The 17,886-nt window shown below is 35.3% G+C and overlaps 1 protein-coding gene across 3 annotated transcripts in view; it reads right to left on the bottom strand.

The window, feature by feature from the left end:
- LOC150108163 (uncharacterized) overlaps positions 1 to 17,886 on the bottom strand; it is a 461,861-nt gene that overhangs the window by 200,139 nt on the left and 243,836 nt on the right. For all 3 annotated transcript variants that reach the window (XM_090390618.1, XM_090390617.1, XM_090390619.1), the window contains exon 11: positions 15,890 to 16,074. In XM_090390618.1, coding sequence (XP_090246744.1) covers positions 15,890 to 16,074 — 185 coding nt within the window. The remainder of the gene's footprint in view (positions 1 to 15,889; positions 16,075 to 17,886) is intronic.

Here is a 17,886-nt window from a genome sequence, read left to right as displayed (position 1 = left end):
CATTAACATATGGTTAAACAGCAATGGATCCAAAACAGACTCCTGAGGTGCACAAGTAGTGACTTTCCTCTTCTGGAATATTGCCCCCCCCCCACACAACTTGTTGATACCTATCAAGCAGCCAATCTCCAATCCAATGCACTAGTCTAATATCCAACTCCATCCACTCTAATTGACTCTCAATTTATCATATGGTAATCTATCAATAGCCTTCGCAGAGTCTAAGGCTACTACTGTGTATCCATCTCCCTCGTCCAATGCAGCTGTCACCTTATTGTAATAAGTAAGTCGATTATTAAAACATGAACTCCATTTAGCAAATCCATGCTGTCTATCAAATATAATACCATTGCTGCCAACCCAATTCTGGATCCTGACCAGCCTTTCCAACCTTAACCACTACACCAGGCACACAAGTTTGCTCAATTCTCCATATACCTCTTGATTATTCAGTCAGTCTCTTCTCCTCATCATTCACTGCTCTCAAATTCCACGATGTCAATTTACAAGGATTAAAGACCTTTATGAACTGCTCATTAAATATCTCAACTATATCCTCTGCAGCAGTTGTCCTTATATCATTTTATCCGATCAATGTCATCCTACCTGAGTTTATATTTAGATGTTTTGGATCCAATGCCTTTTCCAGGGATTCCCAAATTCTTTTCTTGGTTATGTAATAGCAATGGGTGTAATACTTCAGATTTATCACATAACACAATGTCTCATTGTCAAATCGTCTTGTGGGTCAAATGAAGAGATTAGATGCAATGACAAAGCTGAAGCTTCACTTCTTTGGTATTCAATATCTTGTATGTGTTAGTCAATGCACTGCTGGAGATTTTTCTGTCTGTCCAGTAAGATGACTTGCATGTGCACCATGGCTGGTAGGACACCTGGATGTTTAAGTGGGCCATGTTGAGGTTCTGTGGATCAGAGTAGTGATCTCATCTTGATAAAGGGGGTGAATGTCAGTTTGATTTTATGTTCTCTAAATATTTTTGCCTCTCTTTTCTCATTATTAGAAAGATCTCTAATCCTGTGTTGATTAAGTAGTCTAGAGACAATGCAGTCATTAGAGCCATTTTAAAAAAAAATTTTTAAGTCTTCTCTCTCTCTCTTGCTTCTAGTGTAGAAATAATATCCAATTTTTGAGGTCCATAATAATGGGAAGAGGTATGTAGATATGTTCATAGGCTTTTGAAATATAGACTTTTAATTTACAAGATTCCTTAGTCAGCTGAAAATCCAAAAATGAAGTGAACCATTAGATTGTAACTTGTAAGTTAATATTATGTTAGGATGTTGGCAATTGAGGTACTTTTGAAAATGTAACAGTGAAGGTAAGTCCATGGTTCCAGACTATAAGAATATATCGTGAATATACCTTTTCCATAATTTTGGTTTACGATGATTCACTCCCATTAATGGATCTTTAAGATCCAGTAATGGATTCTGCATTATAAACTCTTATTTTTATATATATATATATACTGCTGGAGTTCATATTTACTCAGTTAATAATGTTATGAATATTAATATGGTTTGAATGACTATAACACCGAGATTAAAAAGAATAAGGTTTAATCGTAAGACACTACTAGTTTCGTTGAGAAAATCAACTTCTTCAGGTGTCCAATACATAGAATTATATAAAAAATAACAGAAACATTGTAAAATAACAACAACAGATCTAATGTAAAAAACTGAAGTAGAGTTTAAAAAAGAATGTGCGCTGAAATTCCAATTGAAGTAAGCTACATGTGTGAGCTATCGCGAGTGTGCCAATATTGGACAGTAGAGATGTGTGCATCAGATTAATTGTAACTGAGGATGTTATTCATATGGGTTGAATCGAGTGATATTTCTTTAGATTCAAGTATCCTTCTCTCGAGTTCATCATAACAAGTATATATATTGGATGTTTGAGACCAGTCTATGAGATGTTGGTGGCCTTCATTGGAGTTTATAGAGAAAAGGACGTGTCTTGAGAGAGCGCTGGCTCGGGTCCTATTGTAGGAAATGTCTCTTTTGTGTGGCAAACCATACTATGGTCACACTGCTAAATCTGTGCTTTTACGTATTGAAGAACAAAAAGAGACATTTCCTACAATAGGACCCGAGCCAGAGCTCTCTCAAGCCACATCCTTTTCTCTATAAACTCGACAAAGGCTGCTAACATCTCATAGACTTGTTATGATGAACTCAAGAGAAGGATACTTGAATCTAAAGAAATATCACTCGATTCAACTCATATGAATAACAGCCTCAGTTACAATTTATCTAATGCACGCATCTCTACCGTCCAATATTGGCGCACTCGCGATAGCTCATGCACGTAGCTTACTTCAATTGGAATTTCAGCACGTATTCTTTTTTAAACTGCAGTTCAGTTTTTTACATTAGATCTGTTGTTGTTATTTTACAATGTTTCTGTTATTTTTTATATAATTCTTTGCATTGGACACTTGAAGTAGTTGATTTTCTCAATGAAACTAGTAGTGTCTTACGATTAAACCTTATTCTTTTTAATCTCGGTGTTATAGTCATTCAAACCATATTAATATTCATATATATATATATATAGTGTGAGAGAGAAAAGAGATGAAATATTTGAAACTTGAGGTTTACTCAGATCTTTTAGAGGACTATGAAACCATGGACTTACCTTCACTTCACTAGGAGCCAATATTTAGAGATGCCAATCCCAAGAATGGTAACATAAATCATTTCTCTCTCTCTCTCTCTCTCTCACACACACACACACACACACACACACACACACACACACACACACACACACACACACACACACACACACACAAATGCTTTTTGAGTCAGGTGCAAAACTCATGTCAACCATTTTTTGGAATAGTGAGTATTTTTGACAGATTTTTTATATTGACTTGAGACAATTAAGGATAAGTGATGAGAAACAAAAAAAAATTACAAAGAAAAAGGCTTACCTTGAAATCAGAGATAACTTTAGATTGCAATAATGTTAGACTGTTAGAATGTCCATGAAATTCCAAGTGACATTTATTTGGTCCCCCTAAATATTCAGCTATATAGACATCATTTTAACATTCTTCATTTAAAAAAGATGCCAAAGACTAGTTCAAAAATTATGATTAGAGGTTTTTTCCAAAATGCTTTTATTGTTTAGGTTCAGTGGCAGGAAAAACGTATCCAAAATCAGACCCATAAGACATAGCATAGACAAACAGTATCTCTAATATCTGTTTTCCATTTTTATTTGCATGTCAAGGTTATTTGGATTACTTGATAACGCAACATTCAAGAAACCTAAGTAGCGCTCTGACAGGACAATTATTACTATCTGCACAGTATTATGACTGTCAATTATATGTGCATATGTGTTTTTCTGGCCAGTTTACCTATTTTGTGGGAGTAAAAAACCCTGATTCATCCATATGAGACTTTCTAACTCATCTTCAAGTGAAAAGTTCTGATAATGGTTCTTCACATCTCAAATGGGATTCATATAATCCCAAGTCTTTTTAACCAAATCATATATCATTGAAACTGACAGAGCTACAGAGGCTCTAATATGCATATAAATTTTATTTCATTTATCTTAAATATTTCAGGTTTTATTTAAAAACAGGCACTACTTTTTAACTTGACTTTGTATATCTGGAATCATTTCTCAAAGTTCAGCAATTTTAAACATACACATTATGGGAAGTGAAAGTCCAGAAGGACATTTAATCATTATCTGAATTTATATTATCTACAGATATGTTGCATGTATATTAACAGTCTCTTAAACAAAAATTAAGGACACTGGTATCAAGTCTCATTTGCAGAAAGGGATGAAAGTGTGGGGGGAGAAGGACTATATGCCATGAGTTATCCAACATGCAACATCAGCATAGAACATGTTTATATAGCATAACTGAACACTTAAGCATTGTTATTAGACATATTAATTGGCATGTTGATTAAAGGAAGAAAAAGTGTTGGGATTATAATTAACCTAATATCCAATATTTCATTCAGATTATACAGTCATCTTCAGAGATCAGAGCGGTTATTTAAAAATACAATTATGGCTTCTAGGTGCTAAGGAAATGTGATTAGTATTGTTCTGGTTAATCTTTCCCTTGGGCATTTCTCTTTGCTTGCTTGTTGCTGTTGTTATTGTTGGGGTAGTTGAGTTTTTTCAAGGATGAAGAAGAATTTCCTAGATTCCTAGTGACTTCGGGCAACTAAATTTATTCAGGTTATAACATTCTCTGGTTCCTGAATGTCTTTATGTAGTAAGGCGATTTTTGCCACTTTAAAGGGTCTCCAGACGTAATGTGCTGTGTCTATTAAAAGTATATTTTTTTGGTATTCTTTTGCTTCAATCCAGCTGCCCATAGCAGGGTAGTTTTCAGATGATTGAAATTCTGTAGATGCATATATAGGGGTGGATGGAATAAAAGATACTAGTTTCCTAACACACATGATGGCTGTAGTTTATCAGATATTTTGTAGTATTCCTTTTACTTTTTCTGAGTCCTAATATGTAAGTTATCAAGATGCTATAGTTCCAATTTGTTGCCATTGTCCCATGATGGTTAAAAGTAGGAAAGGTAATGTTTTCGATTTTTTCAAAGATTACAGTCACATAAAATCAAAAGTATTCATTATTAAGCAGTTCCTCAGTGGAATCTTGCCCTTTTGGTAAGAGTTCTAAAAACCCTATATTCTTATTAATGTGTTGGTAGATTTTCTTTAGACAGTGAATAAGAGAGGGTTTTTTTTTGGGGGGGGGGGGGGGGGGAAGGGGGGAGTCTAGTATCTAACATATCTAGGGACAATAAACTATGGTTATTTTATTTTTCTACTGTAAAACTAATGCATACTGAAATGTATTTAGCATGCTTGGGCTAATGATGGGCCAATTAGCAAACATCATCTACATTGTTAAACCCTGATAAGTTTAGAATATAAAGATTCCGCTTATCATGGTTTAACAGAGCTAACACCCTATAAGAAATATAAACATGTGCTTACTGTCTAGGTATGTGTCGTTATGTATTTTTAGTATTGAATACATTTGTTAAAAAAAAAAGAAGAATTGTAAAATAACTCAGGGAGACATTATTTACTTGGTATAGGAAAATGTGCCAATGTTAAGTGTATAATATTAATGCTGATTTAATGTGAAATAACGTGCAAGAAAACGACAAAGATTATCAGTGTAAACTTAAGCTCAAAGTTCGGGGGAAAGCAGACAGTTGCCTCAAGCAGTCTTGTATTCGCAGGACATGAAAAGAAATGGCGGGAAGAATCGGACGTTGTGAGGTCAGACACATGTGATGGAAAATTCTATGTGCCGGGTGAACGACCTAAGTTACGGTGATGGCCGGTAGGGAGGAGTTATAAAGGGTTTGGAAAGCCCCCCCCCCCTCTCTCTCTCTCTCTCTTGTATTTTCGTTTCACCTCATGGTCGACTACTGGGTGTGAGGTCCATTGCTGGCCGGACAGTTAAGGGAGCGATTGCGTTCCTATGCACTCAGACGATGTTTCTGTGGGTAAAATATTGTCACGAACTCCCGAGAAGCAGTAGCAGACCATGGCGCTTGGAATTTGGAAGAAAATACGCATCCGGGATGCTGTAACCAAGGAGGTTAAAGAAAGGATCATGTAAGCATATCGACAATCGGAAAGCCTAAGCCGTGGAACAGATTGAGGACGTCGAGGAAGGTGATTAGTGCATCAAGAGAAGAGTGACCTATCGTGTGTGGATAAGTAGCAATTTGGTTCTTTGATTTGTATGTAACCCGAGCATTTAACGTTATGTAAGACTTTAATAGCGAAGGACTCAGAGGACTGTAGAAAAAGGATTTGTTGTATAGATCATGAGTGTATAGGCCTTTAACGAGTCTAAAAATATCGTATATGTTTAAGAATGTTAAGTAGATTTATCCTAAAGAATGAAAGTTGATAGGGATTGTTAGATCTAAGATTATAGTGTGAGACATGTTTTATATGAGTTATTTAAGGTTGATTGGATTTTGATGGACTTATCTGTGGAAGGTATTAGTGTTAACTGATTTGATCTAATCTTTAGCTGGCTTTAAATGGAAGCTTTCTTTGTATTATTAGCTGTATGTACTTTATGTTTAATAAACCTTGCTATTCTTTAACCAAGATTGTCTGTGAATGGAATTCGATGCACCGTTTGTAAAATTGCTACGAATCTGGGCGGAAAAATTATAGAATATCGATTTAGGGTCACGATTACAAATCTAGTGTTATCTCAGTACATCTTCTTGCCAACTTCTCGATTAACATTTTATTTAATCTAAGGGTTCTAAGTGGCGCAGCATAAAGAAATAAATTTCTTAGGACTTAAAGAGAAGTTGGTTACAAAGGGTCTGCCACATTGGTTTTGGCTCGACCCTGGGGCTATCCCGTTGTGATCCAGAGGTACCACATGACACACATGGAAAAGGCTTTAAGGTAACACTGAGAAATATAAAAGTAAAGGAAATAGGACACAACAACATAACATAGCAAGAAGGGAGGATTTGGTGGTGTATACCTTTCTGTCCAAAAATTATCCATAAAAAAAGTTTGAAAAGCATGACATGACTGAAAGTGGAACATAAGTGATATCTTTCAAGTTAACAAACTAAAAATAAACTTCGTAAAATTAATTCTCTTATATTTAAAATGCTTTTTCTCTTTGGATACTGGCAGAACATTATATAGAAAATGCAAGAACAATTTTATGATTTCATGTTATCATTTGCCAAAAAATGGCTATTTTGGAATACCATACTTTTAACTTCCTTTGACTCAAGATTCACTTGTCCCCATTTAGCAACATTCACCTGCTGCATTTATTAGTCTCCAAATCTGAAACCATTCTAATCTCTTCTCTTCCTCTCCATGAAGCACGACCATCTGCAATCCATCTATCCAAATAGTCAGGTCATCTTCCTAGACCTTAGCATTCACAACTCCAAATAACTCTCTTTTTTGGAAAACCAACCAAGCTGGACAAGCTGTGGAAGTTTTGCTATAAGCAACAATCTAAAGCAAATTGTATATCCACTCACCCAAATTCCTAATAGCCTCTTCACTCACCCCAATACCCTTGATCTCTTTTCAATCAGTTCTTCCAGATGCACCTTCTCCTCTCAATAACTCAGATCACAACCTCGTGTAAGTCCTCTCTCTCACAAAATGACCTTCCTCCAACCACTTCCTCCAGCCACTCCCAACTTTGTATCCTTTGGAACTACAAAAGATACTATGTGAGATGGTCTATGGAATTTCTACTCTTACTTTCAAAGGTATGACTACTGCTTACACTCCCAAACATCTGCTCTAAGTGAGTCACAGAAATTATCCTCATTGGTATGAAGGCTTTCTACCTCTTTCTACCCAAAATTCTTCTTGCCCATGTTCCAAGTAGTTCAACAGAAGGTGTACTTTAAAAAAAATTAGCATATCACATGTGGCTTGCATCAAGAACTCCACCTTATACTCAGCCTATGCTGAAGCATTCAATAAATGCACAATGTCATCAGTAAATCTAAATCTCATTTCCTAAAAACCAATAGCAGAAAACTCCTCTCTAAATTGAAGCCATGCATTCTAGTCTCTTCTAAGGCCACTGGACAACAACTTCTGCCCATCTATGTTTCTACTTCTCTCTCATCAAGATGGCACCAGTGTTACAGCACACAAATATAAAGTTGACCTTTTGTCATCACTCTTTTCCTACAATTCATGTATAGATGACCAAGGCAAACTGCCTCCTACCATACCAGATTTTGAGCACTGTATACCTCCTGTGATTTTTCAACAAAAAAAAAACACATCAGAAGAGTATTAAACAATTAGGATACTAAAGTTTTCTGGTCCTGATGGCATCTTTCCAATTGTACTCAAACATTGTGCAGAACAAACAACTGTCCTATATCATCTGTGCAATATTCTATACTTAGCTAGAACTTGTATATTTTTTGTATTTCCCTTTTCATGTTATGCACCCGATGAAGTCTTCAAAGAAGACAAAACTAGTGCATTCAAATAATAAATAGTTCTTTCAATTTTGTTATTTCTTGGCTTCCAGTCATTAGATTTCTTCAATACACACACACACACACACACAGTGCTTTTTTGGGCTGGTATGCAAGTAAGGCAATCACCTGTATTAAAACAGTGATGTGTGCCATATGGATGAGGTACATCTATAAATTGTAATATTCAGGAATTTTTTTTACACGTTCACCTAGCATTCAAATAAACTTAGTTATTTAATGAAATTTGCATTTTTACTATGCCTACTGATAAGATATTTGCTATAGCTATTTTTAAAATTTTAAATGACTTTCATGTTTATAAATTAACATGTTCGCACCAGGCTGTGTCTTATGTGACTTGGATCTCAAGAAAGACTGTATTTGTGTTGACAATTTTTAGTGCTACAATAAAAATTTACTTTGTTTTGTTTGCATTTGTGTAGTAGAAGCAGCACTGTCAGTACTGACACAAGGTTGAAGCCAAATGATGACGGAAAAGCTTGTGATCAGAGATTTGCAGATGGCAATATGATTATATTGTGTACGTCTGTAATACTGCAGAGCAGAAAGCAAACGGAGAAACTACTGCTCTACCTTATCTCCAGAACAACCACCATGGCGAGCAAACCCTTACAATTGGCCCCAAGTTCCCGGCGTCCCTTAAATGGGACAGGGGTGCGAAGAATCTCCGGGCTCAAAATGGTGTCCACTTTTAAAATTGCAACTTGGAATGTCAGGACTCTGTATGAAGCTGGCAAATTAAGAAATGCCACAAGAGAAATGAAGAGGCTGGGCATCCGGATTTTGGGAATTTGTGAGACAAGATGGCCAGGATCTGGAAAGTGTCAGCAAGATAATACGACAATGTATTACTCTGGGAATGATGAGAACAAACATCGACATTGTAATAGTAGATGAAGAAATCAATAAATCAGTGATAAATTGGATTCCATTTTCTGAAAGGATAATGCTGTTACAACTTAAGGGAAACCCCATTAACATAAATATCATCCAAGCTTACGTACCCACAGCTGACAAAAGTGAAGAAGATGTTGAAGAGTTTTATGAACACCTAAAAGAGATTAAAAACCTAACAAAGAAACATGATATAAACATAGTGATGGGTGACTTCAATGCAAAAGTGGGAAGAGGGGGTGATGGAGAAATTGTTGGCGAACATGACTTAGGCACCATAAATGACAGAGGAGATCGCCTAGTCCAGTTCTGTCAGGAAGAAGAAGATCTAACAATAGCAAATACCTGGTTTAAATTCCACCCAGAAGACTGTACACTTGGAAATCGCCTCAAGATAACCAACATAACATTGTCAGAAATCAAATTGATTATATACTGATAAATAAAAGATTCCACAGTAGTATAAAGGGTGCAAAGACTTATTCTGGAGCAGATATCTCATCAGACCACAATCCCATAGTTGCAGAAGTACGTCTTAGATTAAAATCAGCTAAAAAATCACAAAAGAAGAAAAAGAAAATCGATGTAGAAAAACTGAAAGACCGAACATAAATAAAAGTGCCAAGACACAGCTTAACCTGCGATTACAACAGATTAACATAGAAGAAAATAAAAGTGTGGAATCTCTTTGGAATAGCTTAAAGAATGCCATCGTAACAACAAGTATTGAAGAAGTAGGTTATGTGAATAATATAAAACAACAGGAATGGATGACAGATGAGATTCTTTCTCTTACTGATACAAGAAGAATGTACAAAAACAAAGACCTTACCAGGTATACAGAAACACATAACATCATCAAGAAAAAAATAAAAGAAGCCAAGGAAAATTGGATGAAAAATTTATGTACTGAAATTGAACTGCTTCAGAAGAAACATGATAATTTCAATCTGTATAAGAAAATCAACAAAATTTCTGGAAACCTGAGGAAAAAGCAAATAGTGTCTCTAAGAGACAAAAATGGAAAAATAGTTCTAGAAGAAGAGAATAAAGCACAGATTTGGATAAAATATGTAACAGAACTTTTCAATGATACTAGACAGAAGCCTATAAATATAAAAGATAACATTCAAGGACCAGCAATCATGAAATGCGAAATAGAGAATGCCATACGAACAAGTAAAACAGGAAAAGCCAGCGGACCAGATGGTGTGCAAACAGAATTTTTAAAATTAATAGAACCAGATAACATTAAACTTCTTGAAAAACTATTTAATAAAATATATGAAAGTGATGAATTTCCATCAGATTGGCTCAAATCTACATTTATCACTGTCCCAAAGAAACCCAAAGCCCATTCCTGTGGTCACTTCCGACTTATTAGTCTAATGAGCCAAACATTAAAAATATTTTTGAAAGTAATTCAGAATCGTATTTATAGAAAAAGTGAAGAAACTCTAAGTGAAACACAATTCGGCTTTCGGAATGGTTTTGGTACTAGAGAGGCCCTTTTCTGTACCCAAATATTGATACAAAAATGCATAGAAAAACAGAAATCTGTCTTTATGTGTTTCATAGATTTTGAAAAAGCATTCGACAAAGTCAGCACACTAACTTAATAGAAGTCCTTCAACAAATAAGGCTAGACGAACAAGACATAAGACTAATAACAAATCTGTATTGGAATCAGTCAGCTACCGTTCAATTAGACAACATTACCACCAGTGATATTAACATCAAAAGAGGAGTGAGACAAGGATGTGTGCTCTCACCACTCCTGTTCAACATATATGCAGAGATAATCTTTAAAAAAGCATTGGAAGAATGTTCAGAGGGAATCACAATAAATGGAAAGATTGTTAACAACCTTCGATATGCAGATGACACCGTGCTAATTGCAGATAATATTATGGATCTCCAAAAACTCATTGACAGAGTATACATAGAAAGCCAAAGAATGGGAATAAATATAAACATCAACAAGACAAAATACATGATCATCAGCAAACATCCAGCCTCATCAATGAAACTGACACTCAATGGGAAAAATATTGATTAAGTGTCAAGATATAAATATCTTGGTTGCTGGCTTAATGAACGGTGGGATCCAGAAATAGATATAAAGACAAGGATTGAAGTTGCACGGCAGTCCTTCATGAAAATGAGAACACTATTCTGCAATAAAGACCTAAACATGGAAGTCAGATGCCAAATGCTGAAATGCTACGTGTGGTCTATTCTGCTCTATGAAGTTGAAACATGGACATTGAAGATGACAACCATTAAGAAAATCGAAGCCTTTGAGATGTGGCTATACAGAAGAATGCTAAAGATATCATGGACAGAAAAAATTACCAATGAAGATGTCTTAAAATCCATTGGCAAAGCTAAACATCTTGTACAAATAATCAAGAAACGAAAAACATCATATCTTGGCCACATCATGAGAAACAGCAAATACCAACTTCTACAAACTATTTTGATAGGAAGAATTGGTGGCAAAGGAACTAGAGGAAGAAAAAGAATATCATGGTTTGACAACATTAAGACGTGGACAGGAAAGAGCAGTGCACAACTGCTCAGATTAGCACAAGAGCGCAATTTGTTTGCCAAGATGGTTGCTGACCTTCGATAGAAGATAGCACAATAAGAAGAAGTATGTTCTTGTGGGGAGGAAGGGGGGGGAAGAAGATGTGCTAAACACTATAGTCATTTTCAATCTACTACTAAACTACCAATATATATATATATAGGATACACAAACAGAAAGCACTGGATAAATTCTCATGTCTGAAGGCGAGTATAACATGAGCCAATTTGTCTCCTCCTCTTGCAAATGCGTTAAGTAAATCATTTTACTAGAAGTAGCAAAAAAATGGTCTTGAACCATAAAGTAAAAAATGAAAAGGATTACTAGTTCCTTTTTCCCTTTCACAATTAAGAAATTAAAAACAAGTGAGAAAATCAGTGAAGAGTTAACTACAGAAGGTCAAGACTGTGTTTGTTCATGATGGTATTAGCATCCAACAGCAAGGAATGCCTGACTGTTGCTAGATTGTTGATCAAAAAAGTACTTTTGTGAATAGCATAACTGGTTAAATTATGAAAATAAAACTTCAATGCAAGACCATCGCTAGGATATATGCTGCTCCTAAATTCAAGAAAATGTGTAATATTTTTTATAAAAACAGATGTTTCTTAATGATAGAGATAAAGTTTTGCCACCCTCCAAGCTCACTCTAATGCACTGCCTTAGCTGCTTAGTGGGTTATAATAGTCTTGCTTGGATGTGCATAATGTAGATGAGTGGAAAAAACTTTTGGAGTGGAATAAAAGATGGACATGAAGATTTTCTAGGGAATGGGCAAACAATGAAGTTGCCTATATTGGTGAAAGGAGATAGCAACAGCTACTATGTTTCAGAAAGAAAACACTACCACATTATGAAGTAGCAATACAAGTAAATACTTTTTTTTTTCCCAGTCTTCTTTTCATATCCTTTAACTCTTCAATTTTTTCCTGCTAGAAAAAAATGGGTACCTGCACCTATTTTATTTATTTTTTACAAAAAAAAAATATATATATATATTAGGGTTACCAAGTAATTTTATAAGCTTGGTTATTTAACTCCTAATCCCAAGTATGCAAACAATTAAGTTTGCACCTGAAACATAGTTCAAGTCTAAAGATGGTACAACACCAGGGCAACTCATTGTAAAGGTGGGTAAAGCTCTCATCACTATTCTTAGTATTTTCCCATAATGTAAAGCATATCTCACTAAAAGATGCATACTGCAATACATTATGGATGGGATCACTACCCAGACCGGTTTCAACCTTTTTTGAGGTCTCCTCAGTGAGTAACTAGACCCTAAATACCAAGGTTTAGTAATACAGAGCCTTATCGACTTTACCTATAGAATTGCAACTTCTATGGGAAAATACTAAGAATAGTGATCAGAGCTTTACCCACCTTTACAATGAGTTGCCCTGGTGTTGTACCATCTTTAGACTTGAACTATGTTTCAGGCACAAACTTAATTGTTTGCATACTTGGGTAAATAACCAAGCTTATAAAATTACTTGGTAACCCTAATATACAATATCCCCAAGTTAAAAAATTAATTACATATATACACATTATTGATCCCATACAGGAGAGATCTGAGACAGAAGTTTGACCTTTTTTATTTATTGCAGAGTTGCAGGTTGTTGCAGTTGTGTGAGAATACTACTTCTTGAGAAGACTGCTCCAGAGAATGAAGGTAGATGGAATAAAAGAGAATAGAGGAAGAGGAGCACATTTGGTGTATTTGCAGTTGCACAGTAAAGGGGTGCCGAGAAGCTGTAGCTCTGGCATTAACAGTCCCAAAAGAATGTGGAGAAATGATGGTTGCCAGTTCTGTGGAGCCATGACCATTGCGGTACGAAACATTGCATCTGTGATGTAGAGTCTAAAGTGAATCTTTAAAAGACGGATCATCTATGAGCTGAATTGCTCTCCTCTGGAGAACAAGAATTTTTAGGTGTGCATCATATAAACATGAGTAGTAATCTAAGGATGGGAAGATTTGGGATTTGTATAAAGTTACGAGATGGCTGGATGTAAAATACCTTCTTGAGTGAAAGAGAACGTCTAATTTTCTGGATGCTCAGGAAACTATTGATATGATGTGTTGATAGCAAAAGAGATGAAGGTAAGTGTAAATTCAAGAAGAGAGATGTAATCTTGTTTGGTGATTTGTGTATTGTTAAGGGTTAGCATAGGTGAGTTGAGATCTCTTTTATGACAGCAAAACAAAATATATATATCCAGTCTATTCCAAAAAAAAGGAAGTAGAGGTCTACTGTCAATCTAGTGATCAATCATCATCATCTCAATACTCTCCAAAATAATGGAGAAAGTTATCAATAGTTTCTCCACTACCTAAAGGCCCATCAAATCAACAACTATCAGTATGGATTTCAGCATTCAAGGTCCATGACTGACTTTTAGCCTACATCAACTCATGATTGGACATGTGCTATAGAAAGGTGCTTTTGTTCTGGGCATTTCCAGAGATTTGATTGCATTTGCCATTGAAGCATGCTAAGTAAACTGACATCCTTTGACTGACTCTCACCAACTGTAAGTGCTCAAGTATGGTCCCCTGGGTTTCTTGGAGATGAGGAAGCAGTGGAGAGGATTCAGAGGTGAGTGGCCTGTGGAATGTTCCTATGAGGAGAGATTGAAAGTGTGGATTGCAGAAGTTGGTTGATAAGAGAAAAAGAGGGGATACGATAGAAACATCTAAGTTGCTTAAAGGGTTTTATAGGTTAGATGCAGGGGAAATGTTTCAGCACTTGGCTAGAGGGACTAACAAGGGATCATCCCTGGAAGTTGAATAAAGGTGTGGTTAGTAGGGGTGTGAGGACTAGACATTTTGCTTGGTGAATGGTGAATGAGAGGAATGGATTGACAGAATCAGGTGTGAGTGCTTTGTCTATTAATGATTTAAGAAGGGGTATTACAGATTGTGTGGATAAATTGGGTTTCCTGAAATGAGTCCTCAGATTCCATGGGGTGCCTGTATAATAATAATAATAATAATACAATAATTTTAAGATAAGGAATTAGGATTTTCAAGACAGCGTGTCCTAAATTTTGGGACACCAGTCTTTCTTCTACTTATTATTACAATTAACTATGCCAGTAAAATTGAATTTCCTGCTATTTGCTTTTATTATTATTATTAAATAAATTATGAAATTTCAAAGGAAGAAACTTATTCTTTAACCAAAAGAGCTCATTCCATTTCTTTTTCAAGGTCTTAACACATAAAAACATATAAACTTTCTACTTGTTCTTAACAATCAACTATGCCAGTAAAACTGAATTTTCTGCTATTTGCTTTTATTATTATTAAATAAAGTATGAAATTTCAAAGTGAAAAACTTGTATTTTAACAGAAAGAGCTCATCTTTAAGGTTTAAAGAGCTCATTTATCTATTTGAGTCTATAGTTCACCTATGAAAGTTGCTCGACTGTTTTTAAAACTTTTATATATATTTTAATTTTCAATATGAAATTCATTTTTACTTGCTCAAAGCCAAATGTTTTTTTTTTCTTCCTATTTCAAATCTCCCATTATACTATTCAGTCCTGAGCTAACATGTGAATTTGTGCACTTTTCTTATATTTTTTTTATTGGAATATGGTATCAGTAATGACTAGTCTGTGTCCTGTATGGAAATCCAGCAGGTACTTATCATTATCAAATTTTCCCATAACCTGTATTTATTTGCTACTCTGCTGTTTAGAACTTCAGCAAGGACCAACTTTTCCTTCATGTCAGCTGTTTTCTCTAATAATTGAAAAGCATTTGGTAGAAAACTAATAATGCCTTAATTGTAACAGTATTCTGTACATACTATTTTATATATCACTCAACAATATATGCCAAGAAATGATGATGAAAAACTAATTATGTTAATAGCCAGATGCAGCAAATCCCACTGCAGCCAACTAGTTAGTATCACAAGAATGGTTTGTTATAGTGAATTTTTTTTAGCATGGCATTATACCTGTAGGACTATTTAGAAATATAATTCTAATATTAAAATAAGCTATCTTCATATTAAGCCAACCAAAATTCTTTTATTTTGTAAAGTAAAAGATAAGAGGAGGAAGAGATCTTTACACTCATTATTTGATATAAATAACCATCACTTTAATTTGCATCTGAAACATAAGCATTTCTTTGCATCTTGAAGATCATGACAGATAAAGAATAATATACTTTCAAAGGAACCTACTGAATGTGATTATCTTTATCATATATTATTGATGGTTTCTTATAAGTTTTTTTTGTTAATGAATGAAAATACACTTCAAAGCCTAACTATTTAATGCTTACATATATAAAATCTGTAACTCAACTTACCACCATCCATACTATGTGAACCAAATCGTCTGTTGCTATGAGTTCGTTCGAAATGAGGTGGGGGTCGGTCAATAAGTGCACTGGCCATTCTTGTTTGATATTGGGTGCGACCTGAGTAGCGAAACTTTGAGCCAAACCGAGGTAAAAATAGCTTGGGTTTGGGAGCAGGTTCAGGGGTCATTAACCTGAGAAGACAAAAATTGCTCCAGATTAACACTCTTTGTTTATTGTAAATTCATTGTTCACAATAATTTCACAACCTAAAACAAAAAAGAGAGAGAATAAGAACGTTTTGATTTAAAAAAAAAAAAAAAATGTTTTATATACACACACACACACACACACACACACACACACACACATATATATATATATAACAACACTACATGATTTTCTGTTCACTATGCACTCCATTTGAATAAATGCAAGAAAAGAATATATTTAATAGACAAGCACTGAGGGCAAAATAATATGGTAAGTTCAGGAGGAAATAAGTACACATTATAGAGATTAATTAAGCCAAAAAATCTCACTTTGTAGCTGTACTGTACTATTCTCTTACTAACTCTAGTCTCATGCAGTGAATGTGGTGGTGGTGGCAATGTATATCCTGGAAATTCAGGATTTTCATCCCACAAAGCAAACCAGCCAGAAGAACACACAAAATTTTCATACACACTAAATTAGCCTTATAGCCTCAGTTACTTCGGTTGCAAAAAATAAAATAAAATAAATGCAATTATCCCTTACTAATGACTAATGTTTTTCAGGAAATAACAACATACACTAAAATATTAATTATAAAAACTTTAATTAATGCTTTCCTATATTTTGACAACATTACATTGCCATCATCAGAGATCATAAAAAACAATGATATGTGCATGCAGCACCAACAATGGACAAACAAGGTTGTAGAAAGGCCACAAAGTCAGGCTTAGATAGCACCCTCCAAAGGTTCTAAATTGGGTACTCTTGGTTGTTGGGCTGAAGATCTGAGGTTTAATACTTGCCAAATTTGGGGCTGTCTCATGTACCCAAATTTGGTGATTTTTGGAAAGTTTTTCAGGGCTAAGGCAGATTTGAGGAATAGACTTTCATATTTGTATTTGCTGTAGTGTAATAGAGTAGCCTTCTTCCAGCGTATTCTGTGGTGGATGTCAAAAGCACAGTCAGCAAGTCCCGAGTCACTGTATTGGTGTAACCCTATTGTTTAGAAATTCTGATATTGGCTGTAGTAGGACAATTTGCAACTGCAAGTGACTTTGTAGTCACCTGGTAGGTCTAGGGAATGTGGCTGGTCTTTGGCAGAGTAGATATGGGATGACAATTTTCAACGTAGTATGTAGGTGGATGTAAGGCTGTATTTCCTTAAGATTTTTCTCAATTTTTCAGATGTGCCCCATATACATAGAATGGTGATAGATCTTGAGTAATCCCTGCTCTGAAGGGGGGACAGAGGGGAGGGAGGGGTTCCATTACAGAGTTCTAAGAAATTGTTGAGAATATGGTCAGTTTGAATACCTAAGGAACTGCTATTAGAAACTGATTAATTTTGCTATGTTATATATAGGATTGTTATAATCTCGTATTGTTGGGAAGGAGGGGGAGGGAAGTGTGACTGCTGGTGAATGTATCTACCTGTATGTGTAAGTTTTCTGTAAGTGGAGAATGCAGGAATCAATCAAGCTGGCATGTAATCAGTGTCTAGGCATGGGAGACTCTTGTTGTTTTCCTTTTCTAAGATAAACTGGATACTGGGGTGTTGATTTTTTAGATGTGTTAAGAAACTGTGGAGTGTATCCAAGCCATGTGATCAAATGAAGAACACATCATCTACGTAATGTAGCTAGATAGTGGGTTTAAGTTGGCCAGAGTTTAAAGCTTTTTCTTCAAAGGTCTCCATGAAGAAGTTGGCCAGAGGTGGAGAACTCATGACTGTCCTCTCTATCTATTTGTAGAATTTTTCTTGCCATACAAAATAGCCTCAGTTCATA

Source organism: Typopeltis vanoorti, chromosome 3, assembly GCF_054136105.1.
Source record: "Typopeltis vanoorti isolate ZY-2024b chromosome 3, IOZ_Tvanoo_1.0, whole genome shotgun sequence".
Classification (NCBI taxonomy): Eukaryota; Metazoa; Arthropoda; class Arachnida; order Uropygi; family Thelyphonidae; genus Typopeltis; species Typopeltis vanoorti.
Note: the sequence above shows the minus strand (reverse complement) of the source record. Positions and strands in the feature narration are given on the sequence as shown.